The sequence below is a fragment of the Sciurus carolinensis genome, chromosome 3 (assembly GCF_902686445.1).
Source record: "Sciurus carolinensis chromosome 3, mSciCar1.2, whole genome shotgun sequence".
NCBI lineage: Eukaryota > Metazoa > Chordata > Mammalia > Rodentia > Sciuridae > Sciurus > Sciurus carolinensis.
In genome coordinates this window covers 163,817,635-163,842,431 of record NC_062215.1, presented here as the reverse complement: position 1 = coordinate 163,842,431, position 24,797 = coordinate 163,817,635, and the positions used below count along the sequence as shown (strand labels likewise).

General features: G+C 53.3%; 1 protein-coding gene across 1 annotated transcript; it reads right to left on the bottom strand.

Annotated features, from left to right (window-relative positions):
• Positions 1-997: 997 nt before the first annotated feature.
• Positions 998-22,932, bottom strand: Rufy4 (RUN and FYVE domain containing 4). The gene is made up of 12 exons (XM_047544740.1): positions 22,801-22,932; positions 17,958-18,082; positions 17,747-17,853; positions 16,532-16,657; positions 16,156-16,262; positions 15,669-15,812; positions 15,244-15,313; positions 13,139-13,759; positions 12,285-12,391; positions 5,398-5,544; positions 1,934-2,044; positions 998-1,370 (listed from the first exon to the last, which is right to left on the bottom strand). The coding sequence occupies exons 1-12, from the start codon at positions 22,818-22,820 to the stop codon at positions 1,268-1,270; spliced, it is 1,788 nt and encodes a 595-aa protein (XP_047400696.1). The 5' UTR covers positions 22,821-22,932; the 3' UTR covers positions 998-1,267.
• Positions 22,933-24,797: the final 1,865 nt, after the last annotated feature.

Here is a 24,797-nt window from a genome sequence, read left to right as displayed (position 1 = left end):
ACCCACACTTCTTCCAAAGCAGTATTCTCAGAAATGCCACAATTAATGAGTGACATATAAATTACATAAGCCTTCTTGGAGAGTACAGGGGAAATGATCTTACCCAATGGTCAACCTGTCCGCTGTCTTCATCAAAGTCTGGCTGAGTGAGAGTGGTACAGTCCCCTGGACTCAGTCCCTCCTTCCAGACACTTACAGCTTGGGGCCTATCAAGCCTCCTACTGTTGGCAGAGCCTCAAGCCTGCACGGCTGCTCACAAGACCCTTATTCATAAAAGTCCCAAGTTGGAAACCACTCCAATGTGAAGCAACAGGTGAATGTACAAACAAATGGAGGCACATCTGTGTGGCGGAATAGAGTATACTAGAAAAGAACTATTGATAGAGGCAACGACCTGGATGAATCTCAAGATAATCATGCCGAGTGAAGGGATGCAGACAAGAAAGAGCATATATTGTATGATTTCATTTATAGCATTCTAGAAAACACACATTAGTCTGGGGAGACAGGAAATAGGGCCAGTGGTTGTCTGGGCTTGGAGGGAGAGAGATCATGAAGGGGTGTGAGCAAACTTTGGGGCTGATGGATGTGTTTGTGACTGTGGTGAGTTTCACAGTGTATCAAAACTCAAAAATTACACCATGTTTATTATATATCAGTAGCACCTCAATAAATCTGTTCAAGTTAAAACAAAAGGAATCAAACACAGATTCTTTTGCACTTTTTTTTTTTTTGGCGGGGGGGGGTATCGGGGATTTGAACCCAGGGCCTTGTGCTTGTGAGACAAGCACACAACCAATTGAGCTATATCCCCAGCCCCAAACACAGATTCTTGAAGAAGATTAGACCACAAGCTACTGAAGAACCAGCCTCTGAGCAGCCTTTGCTCCTTGGGAAGGGGTGGGCAGTGCCGCTGGGTGAGGAGGCGGGTGTGGAGGGGAACCTTCAGGGCCTGGGCTTTTATTTATGGGCATAAATTTTCTGAGCCTTGAAGGACTTTGTAGAGAGGCTGTAGGCCATAAAGACAAAGCCCCAAGAGCTGAGGGCATATACCATCCTGCTCATCCATGGTGGGACACTCAGGGATAGGACTATCTGCAGACGGTAAGCTCGGCTGCTTCCGTCCTCACACTGGGGTGCTGTTGCCCTCACTCGCCAGCTTCTAGAAGGTGGGGCCCAACAGGTCAGAGGGCTGGGAAGAGTGAGGGAAGGGAGTGCCCTGGGTGGGGTTGTCAGTGTGGGGTGGCTGGTCCGGGGTTGGTCTTGGTCAGGTGACCTGGGCTTCTCCACCCTGGGCACAGGGTGGGCAGCAGCGCTCCTCCTTCTTGTAGTCCGCAGAGCAGGCATGACATACCAGGCCTCCACAGAGCCTGGGGAGCAGAGACAGGGCCACCTGGGTGGACGCTGCCGCTGGCTGAGGAAGCTCAGGGGTGTGTGCTGGGGGTTGTGAGTTCCAGAATCTTCCTGTGCACCTGTTATTCCTCATCTCCCAGCAGGATGGCCCTTGGTGTGTCTCAGAAGTCTCCCCTTCCTGAAAGTGACCCCCAACCCCAGACCCTCTAACTCCAAGCGGCAGATTCTCCTGATGGCTCATGTCCTCCCCTGGCTGCTTGCCTGCCACAGTGAGGGCAGAGGAGGTGAGGGGACAGCTCCCTGGGGCAGGGCCCTCTTCCAGATGAGGAGCCCACGGTCTGTCCTTTGAAGGGTATACGATCCCATCATCCAGGACCCCGTTCCCTCCCTGGCCCCTTCCCTCTGTTCTTGTTCATGACAGTGTCAGAGGCCAGGTGGGGCAAAACAAGTGACCAGGCACAAGTAGCCTTTTATAAAAACCCAGTTCCTTTGTTTCTCCCTTCCCTAGGGCGTGGAGGGGGCTGTGGGCTGGTGGAAAGTGGACCGTCCCAGAGGAAGGAGTCTGCGTCCTTCCCTTTACCTGCACGGATACCGCCGAGACAGCCGGCTAAAGACCTTGCTACAGCCAACGCAGACTGCAGGTGCCACCGAGGAGAGCTGCTGCAGCCTCTGCCACTGGCGGTCCTTATCCCTGATGGATGGGGCAGAGGTAGAGGCAGACAGAGACAGAAACGGGAAGGTGGGGTTGGAGAGGACCCAGATGGAGGGACAGAAAGAGGAACACGGAGGCAAAGAAGGAGGAAGAGAGGATCGAGAGGGTGACAGAGGCAGGTGTACGAGACAAATGAGATGGGGACAAGGACAGAGGGGCAGGAAGACAGAGATGAAGAGGGAAGCGAGTGGTGGGGGAGACAGGTGTTCAGAGAGAGAAAGAAAGTTGGAGAGTCGGAGAAGGGGACAGACACACAGAAGGAGAGAAAGATAAGAGTAGGGGGAGAGAAAGACAGAGGCCACCATACAGACAGACAGACAAATAGCAACAGCGACAGAGAGCTGGATGAGTTAATCCTTGGAGAAGCTGGATGGTGATACCCAGCTCCCCACTCCCACTAGAACCTGACCCAGATCAAGAACCCCTTCACCTCCTCCCAGGTGCGCCCCTTGGGCACAGAAGCCCCAGGAGGTGCTGGCTCTGGGTGCCTACAGCACAAAAGGCCCTTTTAATCTTTTATTTGGCCCTCAAAACAAACTGGCTTAGATTTATTTGTTTCTGCCTTTGCAGAACTGTCACTGTTTTTTTTTTAAAGGACATTTAGAAATAAGAGTTGTTTTTAAATTTTTGTCAAAATAATACATCATTTAAAACTCAAGTAGCACAGAAGGGTGTGTGTGGAAAGCACTGACACCCTTCCCACGCCTTCCTGCTTTCAGTGGCAAACTGGTCCTTGCTTCTTCCCCCCAGAGACCTTCTTCCAGATTCCTCTCTTGCAATCTAGAGAGCTCCCTTGAACTTGCTGCCCACTTGTCTTCCTGGGGATTTCCTTTCCTTTTTACCTAGGCTAGATCTATTCGTTCCTGAATTCCACATCTTCTCCTTTCTCGGCTTACTTCCTTGTTTTCCTGGAGCACATCCTCAACTAACTTCCTAAGAAAGGCTGTGTGGGAGGTGAATTTTCTGAGACCTTTCTGTCTGATGAATGTCTTTCTCCATCACCTTGCCCACTCAATTCAAGGTTTGGCTGGACCTGGAATTCTAGGGCGAACGTCTGCTTTTCTTAGAACTTGAAGTCTTCTGCCATGGACTCTTGGCATGCATTCGGTTCTACTCCTTTTATAGGTGGCTTGTGTTTTTCTTTGGACAGTTTAGAAATATGTTCTTTATCTTTGTTTTACTAAAATTTCACAGTGTTGTCCCTAAGTGTAGGTTTTGTTTGTTTCACGTTTTGTTTTTCATTTGTCAAGCTGATCCTTCAGGGAAATCTTTACATCTGAAGATCTGTGTCCATCAGAGCCTGGAAATTCATATTTCCACCTTTGTCATATTTTATTTGATAATGTCCATTGTTTTATACTCTCCTTTTTGGGAACTTTTGTTAGTTGGCGAGGATATTGGAACTGTTAGACTGAATCTTTATGCCTCTGATTCTCCCATGAACTCCATCTCTCTGTGCTTTTTATTCTTCTTTCTGAGAGACTGCCTCATCTTTCTCTTTCGATTCTTTTAGTGAACTTTAAGACATATTTAACAATCATATTTTAATTTCCATGAACATCTCTCATCTGTTGACAGTTGCTTTCACGGCACCTTGTTTCAGGGGAGAGGCTTTGTCACCGGCTTATCTTCATCTCTCCCTAGACTCCTCAGATGCCTCGGTTGTCATTTTATGCTTGAGAAAAGCAATAGAAGTGGGTTGGTGCTCCAGGTATCAGACAAGGATGGGTGACAGGTGGCTTCCCTTTCAGGGGCACTTGGCAGGTAGTTACCTGGTGTACCAGACTCCCTAATGCCACACAAGCTGGTCTTTTATTTGGGACCTCTAAATTTCATTAGCGAGGACCTTTTGATTATTTGCTTTGGAGAAAGGTGTCTGCTGCTGTTTATTCTGGGGGGGGGAGGCAGGCAGAAGAGTGGGGATGCACACTCCTCTTGCCAATGACTTTATCCCCTCCTCTTCCTTCAGCGTGGTGTTCTGGGAGCTCCAGGTCTTGAAGGGCTACCTCGGGTTTCGTACAGTTTCCACTGAGCCATCCTTTTTCCAGCTTTTGGAAATAAGCTGGAGCTCTCATCTTTGGTCAGCCTAGCCCCTTTTCTCTATCATAAGTTTTATTCTCTTACAATCATTTTGGTGAGTGCCCAAGATGGAGAGTAGATAAGAGTCATGTCTTCCAGAAAGCTTCTGCCAGAGACATCGTGTTATATAGATTGGAGATTCCTGAGTACATCTGATTAAGTTCTAAATATGCTAAGAAAAAATTAGCATATTTAGTGTATTGGTATATATCTCTAGTATAGTTCCTTTGAATGGATAGTGAGATTTAGGCGATTCTCTCCTTGTCTTTTCCTTTACGATCCTGCTACCATGATGCTTAGAGTTGAATTCTAACCCTAATCTTCATATACATCCTAGTTTTGCAGTGTATTTTTTTTCTTCTGTTCCATCTTTCATTTAATCTTCTATTTTTTTCTCAGCAATCACATGTACATTTTTTTTTCTTGTTAGCTACCTTAAATCTTTTGTGAGGTAAGAAGTTTTTATATCTCCCTACCTCTCACCCAGTGGACACCTCGAGGAACTCGTTCCTTACGTCATGTGTTTGTACCTTCCAAGTTGATCTCGCTCTTTCTCAGCTTTAATATTTGGAGTTGGTGCAAGAGAATTCCATTCTGGATGACCTCCTAGCAACCATCTAATTTTAACGAACCCGAGTCGAAATTGGGTCTCCTGTCTCCTAAACTACCCACAGGGATAAGGGTAACGTATGTGAATCAGCTCCCTACTACACTGAAAATGGAAGCTATGCTTTACATTCCCCTGGCCCCTCCAAGAGCTCAGGGGTCTGAAGTGCCCTCGTGAACCTGGCCTCTGGGACCTAGCATGGCTGACTGGAGTCAGGCCCACAGGCCCAGGAGTCTGAGGAAGACCAGTGGGCAGGCAGGTGTGGGACATGTAATTACTTGGTTAATCCAGTGTTTTTTTTTTCTGTCCTTCCCCCAATTCCTTCTCAACCCATGAGTTCCCATCTCTTCTCCCAACTGCCATTGGTGTGTACACATGTGGAGGTAGGGGATGCATTATTTTCAGAGGACTCTGTTAAGTTTATATGCTGTCCTTGGTGACCAAGTCAGCCCCTCTGACCCTCAGTTTCCTCATCTGTAAACTGGGGATATCATCAAGGGATAGCTAAAAGGAAGGAAATGAGTTAGTAAATTTGAAAGGTCTAGAATCCTGCTTGAGAGTTGTTAGTGGAGTGGGATTTTCCTGCCAGCCCCCACATCCCTTGCCTTTCCTCTTTGGCACTCCAGCCCCTCGTCCCCGTCCTTACTGAGTCAGTTCCAACACCCTCGTCTTCATGGCCTGGATCAGGTCCCGCTGCTCTGCAAGCTGCTGCCCATACATGGCGTCCCTCCTCTCTGCCTCCTGCTGCTTCTGCTCCATCTCTGCCTGCAGCCAGGCTTTCTCTTCCTGACATCTGTGCACAGAAGGAAGACCAAGTTCTAAGGGGAGAAAGCTCAGCATTTGTGACTGAGCCAGGCTGGGCCTCTGGCTGCCAGGGAGCCCCCTGGGAGGAACTGGTGGCGTCCCTGTAACTGAAGTCCATGTGTGTGGATGTGCACATACACCCACCCCCCACTCACCAACTCTGAACTGAGCTCCCTGTGTGGTCTAACACCTGTAGGCAACTCCTCAGCGGTCACTCAGAGAAATGAAGATAGGGCCTCACCACGTTCTGTCAGAGGGGGCTGGCCAACATTCCCATTTGCCCTCTTTATTCCTCTTTCTCTTTTTGGTACCTGGGATTGGACTCAGGGGCTCTTGACCACTGAGCCACATTCCCAGCTCTTTTTTGTGTTTTATTTAGAGACAGGGTCTCACTGAGTTGCTTAGAGCCTCGCTGTTGCCGAGGCTGGCTTTGAACTCTCCATCCTCCTGCCTCAGCCTCCCGAGCTGCTGGGATTACAAGTGTACACCACTGCGCCTGGCTCCTTTTTCTTTAACAGATTTCCATTTTAAAGTGAAAATTTCTTGAAAGTTGTGTTCACAGCATAGCAGCCCTCTGAGGAAAGGTGGGTGTCTTGGACCCAGGCTGGAGAGGGACTAGTGTAGGATTTGGGACAATTTTTTGCTTTGAAATATTTTTTAAAGTTATGTTACATTGTTTTTTCAATTTAAAAAATAATAGTAAAAATATGCTTTCCTAAATTTCGGTTTCAATTTGGAGCCTGGAACCGTCTCAGCTCTATTCTTGTCTTTTCTTTTTGTCTTTAGTGGTTTTCTAGAACATTCCAAGAAGTCTAGTGAATTGGACATAAAAACGTCCTGTCCCTTACTCCCTGGCTCAGTTGGGAGGGGGTCCTGATGGTGGGTGGATGCTGGTGAGGGTCTCATGCTCTGTGTGTGTGCATGTCCCCCTGGGTTTGAGAGCATTTGAAGGGAAGAGGCTTGACAATGAGTGGATCTATTCATTTTTAAGACACTGCCATTTAGGGTGCTGCTTGGGTGGGCCGTGAAATCAAACCAACAATAGGTAGCCACTGAAATTCCAAAAAGGCCAGTCATTGCAGACTGAAGCATGGTCTGCTGCTCAGGCATGCTGGAGGCCACGCTGGGACTTTCAACAACATTCTAGACTTCAGCTTCCTCGTTTCGTAGCTGCTGACTAATTTTCCTGAGCCAGTTTACTTGCTAAAGTGTTCCCAGGCCCTAGGTGTCTGCTGTGGTGTGTGTCTTTGGGGTGGGAGAGCTTATTAGGCACCCAGCGTGTGCTCATGAGTATTCTGGGTGCCAGGAATGAAGCAGCGTCCACAGCTCTGGTGGAACTCCCAGCATGTTAGAGGCAGAAGTCAGACAAGCGGTGGACCAATAAATGAATTAAATTCAGTGTTACGACAGAGATCAAAGAGGGACCGGGGCAGAGGCCAGAGAGGGTGCTTGGGAAGGCTTCTTAGACACAGACATCGAAGTGGATCTAACAGACGGGAACTCAGCCTTTTACAGCCAGGGGCAGGCACATGCAAAGTCTGCAGGCTGGGAGAACTCGGCTTGTCGGAGGAAATGAAAGAAGGCCAGTGGTGTTGGAAGCCATGAAGGGCCATGGGCGTGGAGAGGCTGGCAGGGCCTGTCCCTCAGGGGCCCCAGGAGTTGTGGATTTGAAGCTCATGTAGTGGGAAGCCACCCAAGTATTTTAAACAGACGACACTCCAGCACACGAGGGGACATGGAAGACATGAAAGTTTCTTGAGCACCTACTATAGGCCAGGTGCTCCTCTTACTGTTTCATAGATAGCCTTGTTTCATTTAATTTTCAAAACGTGACAAGAAAGGTAGTATGATCTTGATTCTACGAGATAGAAAACTAGAACCTCAGAAAGGGAGTGACACTTGCCCAGCATCACACAGCTTGATAAGTGGAGGGAGCAGGAATCTGCACCCAGGCCTGTCCAGCTCCAAACTGTTTTGCCTCCCACACTCACATCCACATGGGGGTGGGGGGGTTCCTGACACCAGAGCAGTGGACAGCAGGTGAGGGAGGGGTGGCTCCTCACACCCCTGATGGGCCTCAAAGGAGCTCAGTGCCGCCACCCGTGGGGTGGAGGGAGATGGGATGTCCTCCTAATTCCCCCTCCCTCCTGGCTTGTGCCTGTCCTCATCTCTTTGGCTTTGAGGGCTTCCACAGAGGGCACTGGAAACACACTGCTTGGGAAAATGGTCCCACAGCACCCACCCTGAGCTGGAAGGAGGAAACTTAGAGAATCCACTGTCTCCTTTGGCAAATCAGGGTCTTTCAGCCCAGGGAGGGGAGGCCACTGTCCCAGGGCCACAGCCTCAAATCCATGAAGCGAGTGTGGGAAGCCACACTCCGAGTGCACTTCTCAGCTGCTGGTCTGCCTGGAGGTGCTGTCTGGGGGGTCTGCAGGGCAGCCTGTGCGTACAGCCCGGGCTCAGCCCTGCCCACCCTCCATGGATCCTCTTAAATGCCCCTGCTCCGAATCCTGGGGGACTAACCCCAGGGTCTCATAATCCCAGAGTCTCACTTGGCTCTTCCAGGATCCTGGCTGCCACCTGCCCTCTCTCTGCTCTGGCCACATCTTCTGGACCTCTGGATGGCCGGTCCCCCTGCCCACAGCACCCCTCCCTGGGTGTGGGTGCAGTACTGTCTCTCATGGCTGGAGTTTGTGCTCAAATGTCACCTTCTCAGAGATGGCTTCCTGAACCCCAAATCTGAGTGATGGCCTTGTCTTTCGTTATCTCCCTCCCTGTTTTTTTTTCTTTCTCCACGTCATCTGTGACTGTCTGATGCTGTATTTCTGTTTGTCAGTCCATCTCCCCAGGTCTTATCTGAAAGAGACTGACTGTCACCTGCTTAAGGCCATAGAGGCACAATAAATACAGCTGACGGAGTGAGGGGGTACTGTGGCATTTCTGCTGGATGGTGAGATGCCCATCACCAGCCTGAGGCCCACCACGCTGTGCCCAGCAGTGAGCTGTGTCCTTGCTTTTCGGGGCTTGGGGGGGCGGCGGGTCCTCTTCTAGGCTCTGGAGCTGCTGTTACCTTCTTGCTCTCCTGACATCTCCTCGCCCAGCTTCTCTCCAGAACTCCACACCCGACTTCTTGCCCAATGGCTATGCATGGCTGTCTGACAGGTGTCCCCAACTTTACCGGCTCAAGGGGAACTTCCCAAGTTTTCCCCACAAACCTGTCCACCACAGCCTTCCTCACTTGGATTAACGATGACTCTAGCTTTCCAGTCCCTCGGGTCAAAAAACTCAGTCATTTTTAACTTCCATCTTTCTCTCGGATCCCACAGCCAGTCCTCAGAAAGTCCTGCTTCGAAACTTATCCAGACAGCAGCAGTTGCGCCTCGCCCTGTCGCCCCAGCCCCAGCTGGGCACCTCCCTTCTCCCTTGTGCAGGACAGCAGCCTTCTGGCTGGCCTGTGCCCAGCCCTGCTCACCCCCAGTCCAGCTCCACTGGGCCTTTTAAAACATGTGGCCGCAAGGCATGGTGGCGCACGCCTGCAATCACAGGAGATGGGGAGGCTGAGGCTGGAGGATCATGAGTTCAAAGCCAGACTCTGCAACTTAGCAAGACCCCAAGCAACTCAGTGAGACCCTGTTTCTAATAAAATACAAAAAAGGGCTGGAGATGTGGCTCAGTGGTTAAGCACCCCTGTCAAACCCTAGTGTAATAGTAATAATAATAATAATAATAATGATAATAATAATAAAAACATGGTGATCTGGAGTAGGCAAATCTACAGAGATAGAAAGTAATTTGGGAAGTGACTGCTATTGGGTACAGGATTTCTTTTAGTCGTGATAAAAATATTCTAAAATTGATTGTGATGGTTGCCCAATTCCATAAATATACTAAAACCCATTGCATTGCTAGACATTTAAAAAAGCATATATAAACACATTTTTGACATTAAAAAAGACAGTGAGACCATGTCCCTCTTCTACTCAGGACTCTCAATGGCTCCCACTTATGCTGAGTCAAAGCCAAGGTCATTTTGATGACCTACCAGGTTTTCCCCAACCTGACCCCATTGCCCACTGGACCTTTTCCTACGTCCCCTCCCCCCTCACCCCACAGAGGTCAGAAGGGCCTGTGTGATGTTCCCAGAACCCGCTGTGCACTTTCCCAGCTCGGGGCCCTTGCTTTTGCTATCCTCTGCCCCAGGTACCCTTCCACCCGATATGCAAATACTTCTCTCTCCTTCAGGTCTTCATGCAAACACCGCCTTCTCAGAGAGGTTTTCCCGTCCACACCACCTCATTGAAAGCATCACTGCTGACACATCTGATTCCCTGTCCCTGCCTTATTTTTCCTCCTGAGAACTCACGTCGGTCCAGCATTCCCTGCATCTTACGTGCTTATCACGTTACTGTGCCTCTCACAGGTGTAAGCTCCAGGAGGGCAGGCATTTTGTGTTTTGTCCAGGAAAGTGTGGGGCCACCCAGCTGCTTCGTCCAACCTTTCTTGATTCTATGGAAGATTCTTGGGTGGCCATGGTGCCTACATTCATTTAGGATCTGAATCACTGGGCTATTTGCTGACAAAAGCGGCGGTCTCAGCTGAGTGTGTGGTGGGAGGAACCCTGGGGGGTTGGCTTCTCGGCTCCTGGGCCGTCTCATGCTGTTAAGCAGACAGTCAACAGATTTCCCAGTGATTCAGTCTGAATCACAGAGACTCAGACTCTCCTGGAGGTTGGACTGGTGCCCCTGGCCCAGGGCAGGTGTGAGCCACATGGAAGAGAGAGAGGCGGGCGGGCGGGCTGAGACAAATGGAGACCAGGGAAAGAGACATAAAGCGACACTGAGTCATACCACCCAGGAGGGTCTTTGCAAGGTGGACATATTTTGAAAAAATAAATTATGATCTGGCTCTCTTTGCACATACCTGTAATCCCAGCTACTCAGGAGGCTGAGGCAGGAGGATCCCAAGTTCAAGGCAAGACTCAGCAATTTAGTAAAACCCTGTCTCAAAATCAAACTTCAAAGGGGCTGAGAATGTAACTTGGTGGTAGAGAAATTGCCTAGCATGTGTGAGGCCCTGGCTTCAATCCCTGTCTATACACACACACACAATTATTGTTATGGTTTTGATGTGAGGTGTTCCCCAAAAGCTCATGTATGAGGCAATGCAAGAAGATTCAGAGGAGAAATGACTGGGTTACAAAAGCCTTAACTCAATCAGTGAATTAATCACCTGATGGGATTAATTGAGTGCTAACTGAAGGCAGGTGGGTGTAGCTGGAGGAGGTGGGCATTGGGGGCGTGGCTTTGGGGCATATATTGTATCTGGCAAGTGGAGTCTCTGCTTTCTGATCATGATGTGAGCTGCTTCCCTGGGCCACACTCTTTTGCCATGATGTCCTGCCTCACCTCGAGCCCCGAGGAGCTGCTATCTATGGTTGAGACCTCTGAAACCATGAATCCCCAATAAACTTCCTCCCATGCAATTGTTCTGGTCAGATCTTTTAGTTGTGGCAGCAAAAAAACTGACTAAAAAAATTGTGAAGGAGAAATGGAGACGTGGGGAGATTGAGGGGGAAGGGTTACAACAGAGAGTTCATTCTGCAGCATGAGTTCAAGGTGATGTTGGGAAGCTGGAGCTGCTGGATGAGAAGAGACCAAGAGAGGGGAGAAAGAGAGAGGCTGAGAGACAGTCTGCCCTCCATATCTGTGGGCTCTATATCTGTGGAGTCAACTGACCAGGGAACAAAAATATTTTGAAAAAAAAAAGGAGTCAGCCCTGAACACAGAGATTTTTTTCCCATTATTCCTTAAATGATATAGTAAAGTATGACAGTTATTACATAGTAGTACATTGCATTAGGTGTTCTAAGTAACCTAGAGATGGCTTAAGTATACAGGAAGATGTGCATGGGTTCTATGCAAACCATTTTGCCATAAGGAACTGGGATGCAGCTCAGAGGTAGAGCGTCTGCCTAGCATGTGTGCGGTGTGATTCCCAGTCCTGCAGAAAGGAAAAGAAAAAGGAAAGTCTACCCTCCAAAAGATTTGAGCATCCATGGATTTTGATATCCATGGGGAGTCTGGAACAAATCCCCTGTGGCTATTGGGAGATGAATGCACTCAAAAACTCAGCTGAGAAGTAGTGTTTAAGCCCATTGTTGGGGAACCTGCTGGAGGGTTTGAATCTCAGCTCCTCGGCTGACTAGTTGATGCTGGGAGAAGTACGTCACATCTTTGAGCCTCAGTTTAACCATTTTCAAAATAGAATTTCTTATAGAACCTATTTCACAAAGTTGCTATGAGGAAGCGTTTATGACCGGGCCTGGGATGTAATAAATGATGGGAAAACGAGAGCTATGCTTATGATTATCAGAAAGGCAGCAGACTATGTAAATGGGAACAAGAAAATGAGAGACAAATGGAGAAGAGGAAGCTATGGAGGGTGGGCTGATGGGCGGCGGGCAGAGCAGATTGAAAAGACAGCAGGGCAGAGACGGAGGCGCTGGTCCAGAAGAGGCAGTGGCAGGAGCAAGGGTGAGATGGGAGGGGCTGGGAGATAGGTGAGGGAGGCGGGTGGGAACCATTGTGAAGAGGAACCATGCCTTGCACCGGCTGAAAGTCGTACCCGCACGGGGTGTGGATGGAGGTGCTCCAGAGACCTTGCTGGCCCGACTGAGAGGGTGGGAGCACGTCCCCCCGCCCCCGCCCCGCTGGCTGTTGCCAAGGTTACCTGCTGAGCTGCTCCCGAAGTGCGCGCAGCTCCCCCTCCTGCGTCTTCAGCTGCAGCTCCTGGCGCTGTGTCTGCTCCTCTGCCTTCTGGAGCCCATGTCTGAGGTTCTGGGGGGTGGAAGGGGGAGGAGGAAGCTGAAGGAGGAGGCCAGAGCCCCCAGCCCTGGAACTGGCCTGATGAACATCCGCACGAGGCCCCGGGCCATGCTGTTGAGTGGAGGGCAGCACCGGGGACAGCGCTGTCAGTTGGGTGAAATGGGGACCAGCGTTTCCTCCTTCGCTGAAGGATGGAAGTTATGGAGCGCAAGGACCTGAAAGACAGCTATGGAGGAGGCTGAAGGAGGGCTTTGGTGACAATCTTAGGTGACCTCTCGGACCAGCATGTACAAGAATGGGGTCTGCAGCAGTGGGAAGGTACCTGCCATGAGGAGGGAGGGAGACAGAACTTGAGAACAAATGACTGCCCCGGAGGACCGTCAGAGAGGGGTCTCGAACTCACACGCTGACAGGCCTGGGCAGGAGGACAGAGGCATACAGTGCGTGCAGTGCGGGGCAGTAGGGAAAGGAGCTTTCAAGAGGTATCCCCGAATAATGATCCTGGGCAGGCCAGTGGAGACTGATCTGTGGGCTGGCCTGCCCCTGTGCTGCCACTGGGGACCCCATCTGTGGGTCAGGTCAGAAAGGGGAGGAAAGCGGGCGCAGTAGCGCATGCCTGTAATCCCAGTGGCCCTGGAGGCTGAGACAGGAGGACTCCAAGTTCAAAGCCAGCCTCTGCACTTAGCAAGTCCCTAAGCAACCTAGTGAGACCCTGCCTCCAAATAAAAAATAAAAAGGCTGGAAGCCAATGGGTCTCACCTTGACTACCTCCTGCAGGGGCTCCTCGGTGCCATTCTCCCCACTGGCCAGACTGGTCACTTCTTTTGGTTCTTGTGGCTTTTCTGTGGTGGGGCCTTCCTTTGTTCCCGGGTCCTGGGGAACCCAGAACCACCCCGGCCTGCTCCCTGCTGTTGCTTCCTCTGTCATCACCATGGAGCTGGAGACCAGCAGCCCCCGAATGGGACCCTGCTCTGTTTCTCCTCCATGAACCCCTTCTGTTCTCTGGGCCTCTGCACCTGGCAGAATCCCTGTGCCTTCAGCTGCCATCCCTGTCACCTCCTTCTGAACCTCCCTGGCCCCTTCCTTCTTTGGCTGAATGCTGGCTCTTGAATCCTCTGGGAATTTCTCCCTGGGCCTTGGGGCTCCTTCCTCCAGGTCTGGCTGAATCTCCTGCTCTGGTTCCCAGATGTTCTGGGGGGAACCAAGGCTCCTGGAATCTTTTATCTGTGTTTCCAAACAGGAGGGAAGATGCTTGTGTGGCTGGGGCCTGGGGAGTCTGGTGGGTTGGCCTCCTCTGGCTGGGTCTTGCAGACAACTGGCTTGACTGGTAAGTGGCTCCTCCAGCTGGACTCCTTTGGGGCCTCCAGATGGTGCTAAGATCTGCAGAGAAGCCCCCCAAAACCACCTTTCAGCATCAATTCACTCACCCGGTGCACAGGAGAGGTCACAGTTCCGATCCAATGGCCTTGCTAAACATACAGATCCCCAGACCCTTCCACAGGAAATTTTGATTTATCATGTCAGAAATAATTTCAGCAACACCCCAAGTGAGCTGAGAGTGCAGCTTTGATGTGGTGGGAGAAGAGCAGGGTGTCTCCATGCCCCTTCCTCCCCACCTTCAGCCTGCTGCTTCTTCCTGCCTCACCTGGCTCTTCAACACTGATCTTCCCCTTAAGTCCCTCCTGTCCCTCTCTTTCAAACTTTCCTGCTGAATTTTACTTTGTGTTTCAGTTTTCCCATCTGCAAAATGGGAATAATACTACCTGGTCTGTAGAATTGTGATAAAATCTCAAATAGACTGACACCAGCTGAGTGACGTCTCTCAAGATGCCCTCTCTGTACTGCCATCTTCCTTTGTCCACATCTGGGTTACTATAGTTGTCCCTTGGTTTCCAGGGGGATGGGACCCTCACGGGAACCCAAATCAATGGATATTTAATTTCTTGTATAAAATGGAATAGTAATTGCATATAAGCCATGCAATACACTCATATACTTTGAATAATCTCTGAATTACTTATAAAACCTCATATGATGTAAGCGCTAGGTGAAGAGCTGTTGTACTGTATGTATTGTTTAGGGATTGACAAGAAAGAATCTGTATGTATTAAGCACAGATGCTACTATTTTTCTTAAATATTATCTGTCTGCAGTTGGCTGATTCCACAGATGTGGAACCCCCTGCAGAAGGCTGACTGCATGCTTAACATGGATTGCAATGTATTTCTTTGGATCCATCTCCCTGAACAGGACCTTGAACCCCTTAAGGTTACAGAGTCCTCCTAGTATCTGAACCTGGTGCCTGGAAGTTGGTGGGGATGCACAACATGCTTGTGGAATGATGGAAACAAAGACGATGATGACCACAAGCTGCCCTGTGGTGAGCCCAGCCAGGAGCCTTGCTCTGGGCTGCACGTCCATCCTCGCTCTTACCCTGCAAGGTAACTTGCCCTAGGCTGTGGTTAGCGAGGGGTGGGGCTGGACTGAGTCAGGCAATCTGGCTTTCTAGTCATTCCCTGAACTGAACTAGATGAATGTGACCTTGAAGTAGACCAGTGAGAATGGTCCAGCTCAGGTTGTCCCCTGGTCTGTCCCGAGCGCCTCTGCCCCACTTCTCCTCCGGGCCCGGCAGCCCTGCAGATGGTGCTGGTACTCCCTTCCGCTCCCCAGTATCCTCGCCACCCAGGAATAGCAGCCTTCTCCCCCCCTGCGCTCCGGGTGGGTTCCCTGCTCCACACACTGGCTTCCCCCTCTCCGTTCTGTTGGCCTTCTCTGTACACAGAGGGGGAAGCCCACCTACTGCTCAACTGGGGGTCCCAACCAGAAGGGCAAGAGGCATCTTAGTGAAGGCAGAACAAAGGCACCACCTTTGGGGAATCTTTGGTCTTCCTGGGTCTTCTTCCCTGGGTCCAGCTGGAATTGGAGCCACGGGACCTGAAAGTGACAGAGGAAGGGGACCCTGGGCCCCTCTCCAGCAGTGGGCAGGCTTTTCAGATGGATGTCCCAGCTTTCCAATCACCTGGTGACCCTACACCTCCCACCTGCCTGCACCGCGCTCTCCATCCCCCCAGCACCCCATCCGCTCCTCCTCCACCCCTCCGCCCACCATCCAGCAGGTCTTGAGTGTGTATTGCACGCAGGGCCCAGAATGGCATGAGATTGCAGTGGGACACAGAAGGCCAGGGTGGAGAATCAGAGGTCAGGGAGCCGACAATTTTCAGCGTGCTCGGGATGCCGGGGGCCAGGGAAGCAGGCAGGGAGGAGGCTACACCCCATGCCGCCCACTCACTCCGAGAACATGGGCCAGGCACCATCCAGGTCTGGCCGCTGCAGGTCCAAGTCAAAGGCCACCCCATTGAGAGCGTAGAGAGAGTCCAGGATGTCCTCCCGGAGCTCAGGGCACAAGAGAGGGCTCCGAGGGCCGTACCACTCCCTGTAGGTTAAGAGTGACCGCCAGCCTTGGCTTTCAATCTGGCGCTACGCCACCCCCAAACTCCACAAGTTGACCTCTGCTGTATACCATACGGGACTCCTCTAGGCAGGGTGTGGCCCTCTGGGGTCAGGAGACCCCTCTGTCATGATGCTACCAGGACTCCTGGGTTCTGACCACCCCATCTGCCCCATTCTCCCCGGCTTTTCCTTTCTGACTCTTGTTTTGTCGTCTCTGATGCTAAACTACTCATCTTGGGGTGGGGAGGGCTCTTTCCTGAAGGAGGAAGTGGGCTCAGATGGTGTCGGAGGGAGGTGTCCCTGGGAGGGTGTGCTAGTGGCCGCACCTGAGGAGCCCTGGGCTCAGGAGGCAGAGCTGCAGGGACTCGGCAAGCTGTCCACGCGCTAGACAGAAGCGGAGGAAGGCGCGGCCTCTGCCCAGAGGGGTCTTCAGCTGTGGAGTGCACAGAGGGCCAAGAGAGGGCGGGATGAGGACGGAGGGAGCTCAGACAGCACATCGGGAGAGGGCAGGGACAATGAGGAAGGGCGCAGTGGGGCCTGGAGGCTGTGGGGGAGGGGTGGCTGGGAGTGCGGGGGCAGGGCTGGCCAGGTGGGGGGTGAGGTCAGCAGATCAGGGAGGTGTCCCCCACCCCTGCTGCCATGGGCCTGGAGCCAGAGCTCAGCATGCTTCTCAGGTCAGCCTTCTGCCCCTGGTCTGGATACCTTCTCCTGCTTGTAGATGAAAGGAATCTGCTCCGTGTCCCCCCGCTGCCGCCGCAGGGCAGTGCAGAGGAAGTCCCAGTAATCCTTCCGAGGGCCCAGGAAGCTCTTTTGCTCTTTCTGGTCAAACTGAGTCCAAGAGGAGGGAAAGGAATGTCGAGAAATGCTTCCGCCCAGAAGCCGCCTCACATCCCAGGCTGAACTAGCATGTGGGAGAGGAAAGGGCCCCTGCTGACACACTGGGCCTCAAGGCCTGGCTCTGCCCTTACTGTGTGACCAGGAGTAAGATGCTTGAGCTCTCTGAACCTCATGTTCACATTCGTTCATTCAAAAACTCTTATTGAGCACTTAACATTTTCAGGGCCCTGTTCTAAGCCTTGGGGACACAGTAAAGCCATTTCGTGGAGCATCCATTCTGGCAGATAGACGAAGGTCGAACTAAATAAGTAAAGCATACAGCATGTTAAGTGGTGGTGACAGTGACAGAGAACAAAGACAGCAGGAGTATAGGAAGTGTGTTGTGCATACGTGCCTGTGTGTCACGCATTTTGTAATTTAGATTGGGGTGGCCAGAGAAAAGCTCCAGACCTGAGGAAATGAGAACTTGTGCCAAGCAAATTCCTGGGGCATAGTATTCCAGGCAGAGGACTAGCAAGTGCAAAGACCCTGAGGCAGGGACATGTCTGTTGTGCTGTAGGAAGATCAAGGACAATGTAGCCAGAGGGCTGCAGATGTGTAGCAGACAGGAAAGAGATGAAGTCAGAGAAGTAGAAAGGATGCTTGTGTGTGCATGGGGGAGACCATCAAGCACCTCAGAAGGTTCAACTGAGAATTAAATAAAGTGAGTCTAATAAAGGAATTTGCTTTGCACATAGTAAGCACTTAAAAAAACAAGTGATAGTTCTGATTTGGGCTCTAACCAGCATCACAAAGGGCCAGTCCAAGGACATTCATGCAGCTGAAGGTTTTGTCTTCAAAGCAGCCTGGCTGCCCTGGCTCCTGGTTCCACCCCACCCAGCTTTGCCTTACCTCCCTTCTCAGGCTGCAATGAGAGCTCTAGGAGTGAGGCTAGATGTCAGGGAGAACTTACTGATGGATGGAGACAGGACAGTGCAAAGGAATAAAGGGAGGCAGCAGCTCTTCCCTGGTACCTGGAAGCCCTTGCTGGTTACCCAGGCCTGGTGCTGGGGAGAGGGCCAGGGGAGGGCAGGGTCCCACCTGCAGCAGCTGCTCCAGGCAGCCGCAGAGTCTGTGCAGCTCTGCACTGGCATCTGTCACCGGCCCCTGTCCTTCCCCGTAGCCCTGGAGGATGGCAGAGACAGCAGCTGCGGGAGAATGGCAGACGCAGACGTTGGGCGAGCGTGGCTTCCAAGGGAGATGCTCCCAAGACCGCTCACTTCTCCTGCTACTCAGTCTCAGAGACACTCACCTTTCAGGTCCCTGGTGACCCTGAGGATGGCCCCGTCGTCTGCCATGGGTACTTGGAAATGATGTAATTCCCTGTGACTCAGAAGGTCAGCCCAGGAAGAGCCTTCTGGGCTCAGCTGCCCAGCTCTCCTTGTACAAAGGAGGAGTCAGAGCCTGAAGGGGAACGTGACTTACCCAGGGTCACACAGCAAGTCAACTAGTGGGTGGAAAACCCGCTTTCTTGACGATGTGGCATGGCCTCCACTTACTGGGCAGTCCCTGGGTGCCAGGCGCCGTGCTCATTGCTTGACATCCTTGTCTCGTTTAATCCCTACAATAACCCCAGGAAGCTATTAGCTCCATGCTGGACCTGGTGGACTGGGACACAGAGAGGGTGAGTCTTTTACCCAACCTCACAAAGCTGTAATTGATGAAGGCAGGATTTGAACTTAGATCTGTGTTCTCGGTCTGATGATGTGAGCAGTGTGCATATCATGTGGACGCTGGACTGAGGGAATGTCACCTCCCTTCCCCACGGACAGTCCTCAGCTTAGGCAGAGCGTCATCATTCTTAAAACCCACAGTCATTCTTTCCTGGGCCCCAGCTGAGTGGAAAATGTGTGTTCCTCGAGGAGAGGGAGGAAGAGGTAAAGCGAGTCCCCACAGCTGGGATGGGCCAGATGCTGAGTGCATGGTTTTAGTGCCATTGTCCTTTGGCCTGTCCACCCAAGGAGTTCTGGGCTCTGAGATGAACATTATGGCCCTGAGGGCTGATGGGTTCAATCCGAGATCCCAGAGTCAAGGACCTGGCAGGAGTGGAAGACCCCGGGGTCCTACCTCCCAGATGGGGTTGCTGGAATTTGGGGAGGCAGTGGTGAAGCAGTAGGTCGCGGTGGGGGAGAGCGGAGAAGGAACAGAAGGTAAATGGGGGAGGGGGCAGGAAAGGGGATGGGGTGCAGGGGGAAGAGGGCTGGGAGTCTGGAGACCTGGATCTCCATCCTGGCCTGACTGCTCACTTCCTGAGTGTCCCTGGGCAAAGACACTCACCTTTCTTGGGCCTTGGTTTTCCCATTGTCCACCAAGGGGTTGAACCGAGGGTCTGTGCTGCCCCTTCCAGCCCAGATCCTTGATGAAATCCTCCCCTCTCTCCTCTCTCTCCAGGATCCCGCTGCTGCTGGCTCCGGCATCTCCCCCTATCCCAGCTGCCCCTACGCCCCAGGATCCTCCCTACTGCTCACCTGGAAAGACCTGACTGATGGTGCATGGACCGCTGGACTCTGCAGCCTGGACCCGTCCCTGGGGACTGTGAGCTCTACACAGCACTTCCTAGCCATGGGCCCTGGGAAGTGACTCAGGCTCAGGCCAGCACCCTGGAAGGGGAGGGGCCGGCCCTCACCAGGGAAGTGGATCAAGGGCACTGGAGCACAATGGCTCCCCTCAGGCACACCGCGGGCAGCGCCACTTGTTGGCTAAACTTGGACGCATCCCCAGAGATGGTGATCCCTGCTTCCCTTCTCACTCTTGCTCTTGTCCTTCTTCCTTTTCACCACCAGATGGCACAAAGAGGCTGAGGCGCTGACTGCTGTTCCTGCTAAGGGTCTCTGCTCTGTCACTTGACTGGAGCCCAGCTGTAGTTGGGGGCAGTGGGGAGGACAAGGTCCCACTTGTCCCTTCTTCCTCTCTGCCTCAGCCTGCTGAGGGGTCCCCATGAGTGCCTGTCCTAAGCACCCTCCTCCCAGTCCTGGTCCCCACTCCTTAAGAATGGAAGTAAAACCAAGTGGCCCAGCAAAGGGCCAACTGGGTTGCCCAGGTGGGCTGAGGTCCTCCCACCCTGGCTTGCTCTACTTCTTGGGGCTGGGGTCTCCCTTTTATCTAGGCTGGGACACCCAGGGGCTAGTACTAGGGTTAGAGAACAGAGGAGCTCCAACCTGCAAGAACTGTTTTCCCCAAGCCCAGGAAACAGCATGTAACCCTGGACGTCCAGTCTGTCCTCTGCTCCACTGCCTGTGCAGAGGCTCTGTGTCCCATTTCTGTCACCCACGTCCTTGGGTACCTGACTGTCTCTCCCTCCCTCACTCCAGGAGTCTGCTCCCTGCCTCTCTCAACGCGCGGGGGTCTCTTTTTCAGTCTCCCATCTCAGCCCGACCGTAGCCGCCCCTCCCCGTGTTCCCCGCGCCCCCTGCGCCCTCGGATCTCCCTCCGTCACTGGCTGAGTCCGCCCGCGGTGTCACCGCCCCTCTCCGGGCCCCGCGGTCCCCAGCCTCCTGGCGGTGCAGCAGAGAAGGCAAGGACTCCCGCGGGGCCGGGTTGGGGGCGTCGCACTCTGCTCCCGACGTCGCAGGCGCCCTGGGCCGAGCTGTCGCCAGGGTTGGGGACCGGCCGGCTCCCGGGGCGCCCGCGTCCCCGCGCCGGGCCGGATGGGCTGCACAGTGAGCTTGGTGTGCTGCGAGGCGCTGGAGCCCCCCGGGAGTCCCCCGGCCCCGGCGGCCGCCCAGTGCTGGGAGCCCGGGGGTCCGGCCCGCGCGGAGAGGAGGCGGCCGCTGCTTGAGGTAGGCGCTGCGGGAGTGGGTGCGGGAGGGCGCTGTCGCTGGGGTCGGGTGGCTGGCAGAGTCGGGCCACCTGAGACAGGTAAGGAACCAAGCCTGTAAAGTGCGGTCCGCACTTGGGAAGTTGCCTACCCAGATCTGGGTGGAACTGGGACCAGGTCTGACCTGGGTCTCTTGTGCCCTTGGGAGGAGGGCAACTCGGTACCTGACTCTTAGAAAGGCAAATAACTTGGGTGAGGTTTCAGAGCCACCCAGTAGGAGCAGGGCTGGAGCGCTGGGAAGGCAGGAAGAGGGTTCTTTTCTCTGGGGCTGGCCTGGTGGGGAGAGGTGGCTGAATTCCTCTATGTGGGCTCTCTGGACTGGAGGGAGGGGTTTCTGAGCCAGCAGGACCCCACCAGAGCAGGAATGGGGAGGCTGGTGGGACAGCAGGGTCTGCCCTCTGCCTTCTCTGTCCTGGGTAAGTCTTGGAGCCTTTAAGTGGGAAACTGACCCAAGGGTGGGAATAGCCAGAGCTGGGGACTCTATTCAGAACCTCTAGGCCTGGCTTAGGCATGGCCTCTGGATTTCCCTGGGAAGAGGAGGCAGAGGTTTTTGGGGTCACCAGGGCCTAACTAGCTCCACTCTAGGCCCCCTGTGGAATCCCGGCTCACCTCCCCAGAGCTGTTGGTTGAGTGGTGGTCTGGATTCTGCTGGTGGTTTACGTTCCTCCACCTGAGGTTCACAGAGATGCAGGTAGGACTCAAAATGCACTCTGTGGCCACATTCCAGACCTCTCCTCAGAGACAGCTAGGGAAGCCAGTTGTGTGTGTGTGTGTGTGGGGGGCCCGTTGTGTGCATGTGAGTGTTGCATGTATCCAAGAGGCCTCTCTGCCCCACTTGATTATGGCATATTTGTGGTTAAACTCCACAGGGCCAGGCACAGGACTGGACACTTGTCAACTGAGCACTCCATCCTTTAGCCCCAACAATCATACACATGACCAGCTACAACGAGGGACAAGAGTGCCGGGTGTAGTGTTGCCTGGGTCCTCGTAGTACTTGGGTCCTTGTATGATTCTGAGGGAGGCCTGAGCCTGGTTTAGGGCCTGGGAGAGGGAGGGAGAGCCTTGGGGGTATGGATTGAGCACCCCAGACTTCTGCTCTTGGTCCTGGTGGAGAACAGAGGTGACAAGGCCGAACTCACAGACTGAGGGGCCCCTTCAGAGTCATCAGGATGCTTCCCCTGCCTCAGAGCCTCACGAACTCTCCTGAGTCCTCGAGGGCACCGGGGGAGTGGAGGTCACTCACCCTCCTTTCTCTCTTCTATCTCAGGCCTTTCTTGGCCAGGAAGTCCTTCCAGTCCGTGTTCCCACTGGGAGTTTGAGCTCGTTTCCTGGCATTTTGGGGTTGGTGCAGAAACCCTGGGAGGAACCTCAGACCCCTGGAGGCCCATGTTTTGCTGTTGCTCCTGTCCCCTGGCTTGGGGAAGCTCCTTGTTCTGTTGGTGGGTTTCCTTCATTCCTCCTGTCTCCATCTCCCCGTATGGCCAGCCTTGACAGGGGCTGTGCCCTGTGAGCGTGGGCAGGGACAGGGCTGTTGGGGCTGAGATGGGGAAAGGAACCAGAGGCACTGGAGGTGGGTGATCAAGGACAGGGAAGTAGGAGGGGAGGGGTGTGTGTGTGTGCGCGTGTGTGCACGCACGCGCATGTGCCAATGTGTGACAGCAACAGGGACAGGGATGGGGATGAGCGTCTGTCTGCATTCGAATGAGCTGGTTTCCCAGGGCCTCTGGAGAGTTCGCTCTGACTCACTCCTTCCTTTATCTGCTGGATAAAACTCCATCCCAGCCCTATGCCTCGGCCCTGGCTCCAGCGGGGGCTGCTGTTGAGTGGGTGCTCCCAGCGCAGACCCCCATGCACCGTGTGACTCTCAGGGGATCATGTGGCCCAGGAAAGAGCAGCCTGCCGCCTATCACCTGGGCGCTCACTGCAGGAGGTGTGACACCCACGTTCTTGTGGTGGGTAAACATCACTTGGGCTCTCACCCCTCAGGAGCCAGGGCTCAGGCGCTGCCCCGGCATCTGGGCTGGCAGCCAGGGCCCTCCCACCCACAGTCCTGCGGCAGACACGCTGCCATTCCTGCCACGGCCATGCCGTAGGCCAAGCTTCTCCCCCTGAGCCACAGGCTCAGCTCAATCCCAGCCTTGTCGTTCTCCTCCCTCCGCCCAGGCCAGGTTGCCCTTTCTGGCCTGCCGTGCTGCCTGGCTCCCCGTCTAAGCCAGCTGTCCTCTTCTCTATCAGGGCTCCCCAGTCCCCGGGCCCTATTGCTGTCTCTTCTCACCTCCTCTGGCCTGGATTCATGGCCTACCCCTCCACCGTGCTTTGAGGAGGGGCTGCCCGTGCTGATTCTGGCCATGAGCTCCAGCTCTGGACTGTCACAGCCTGGCTCCGTGCACCCAGCACCTCTCAGGTGCTCTTCCCTCTCCCCACCAGCTACTCTGCACTCTGAGCCTCACATACCAGCCTCAGGAGGAAGGAGGGTGAGGCTTGGCAGCCCTCCTGAGCATTCCCGCCAAATCTTCTCTGACCTGGGCGCCAAGGGGCCTAGCAGGCATCTCTGGGTGCCAACCTCGCCTTCCAGCTCTGTGCCATATCCCAAGACAAGTGGGAGCTTGTCTGATGGTGGCGGGAGCAGAGGGGAAGAGACTCCAGGCTGATTGTGTCTCCTCCCTCCCGAAGTCAGCCCCTGGTCAGCTCGTCTGGCCTCTGCCTCTCCCGGCTATGCCCCGCTTGAGGTTAGGTGTCTCCAGGGACGCCAGGCCTTCAGTCTCCCCTGCGTCTCTCTTGTGGGTCTGACAGCCATGATGGAAGTTATAGCATCTCATCCGGCTCTTGCTCCTGTGAGCTGGATCACTTCCTCTTCCCCTTTTGAGGTCACAGATCCCTGAGAACCTGATGGAAGCTGTGCACGCTCCCAGGGAGACGTACGCACATGTGTGCACACACAGCACTGTACACACGTACGGAGTCATATCCCCTTCAAGCCCACCCATGACCCTGTTCCCTCCACCCCTGTGTTTCACAAATAAGCACACTGAGACCCAGAGAAGGGGAGCAACTTGCCCAAGGTCACACTAATGAGTGGCATAACCCAGACCACAAGCCAGATGTCCTGGCCTACACCAGTGGGAGTTTTGTCCCCAGATACAACTTCTGCCTTCCCCAGACATTGCCTGCAAGACGCGTAGGCCCAGCCACTTCTTCATTTAGCGTTGGCTCAAGCGTTTTTGAGCACCTACTATAAGGCAGGCTTTGAGTTAGGAGTGGTGGACAGGACAGAGAGCAGACAGCCCCTGTTCTTGCCCGGGGCAGGGGTGGGGGTTGTCAATCCAGTGGGAGAGATGGAACAGACTGTAAACAAGCTCTTGCACAAGTAAATGCATTCCTGGAAATAGTGCTCTGGAGGAGAGGTAAAGGATGTCGTGGGCAGGGATACCAGAGGGATTGGGCTGGAAGTTGCAGGAATGTCCTTTAAACCGGGAGCTGGAGTATAAGCAGATGACAGAGAGCAGAAGCATCCTGGGGGATGGGAGCAGCACACTTGAGAGTTCTGAGATGAAGGATTGTTGCAAGCTCTTACACAGGTTTAAAAGATTTTCTCTGACTACTCTGGGTCCCATGAGCCTCATAAGGGTGAGGGCCAGAGCTGAGAGCCTGGGTAGGAGGGAAGGCCTTTGAATCAGAGATGATGGTGGCCGTGGAGAGAGCTGGGTGAGCCAAGGCTGATCCAGGGGAGAAGGATGTGGAGACGGTTTGGAGGTGTGGTGAGAAGGAGCAGGAGGGAGGAGTGAGGTGACTCCCCCCATCTTACAAATGTGGTGGCCGATAAGGCACCATGAGATCTTCCTCCTTTACAGTTTATTGAAGTATTTCATAAATACAGAAAAGTGTACAAGTGTTCCACTAACTGAATACACCCACATATCCATGGATCAGCCAAGAAATGGAACCTTGCCAGCGCTTGGAAGTTCCTCTTCAGCCTCCTGCCAGTCATTACTCCCCTTCGAGGGTCGTTCACTCTGTCTACCTCTGACAGGATCAGTTTGCCTGTCTTGGAACTTCTTCTAAGTGGAATGCATCCTTTGTGCCTGCCTTCTTTTGCTCAACATCATGGCTGTGAATTTCATCCATGCTCACGTGTGTGGCCATAGATGGTTCCTCTCCATGGCGACAGTGTTCCATTGGGTGAAGGTGCACCACTGATTTACCCTTTCTGCTCTTGACAGGCATTCGGTTGTTTCTGGTGTGGGGTTATTGTGGACAGCTCTACTGGGTGCA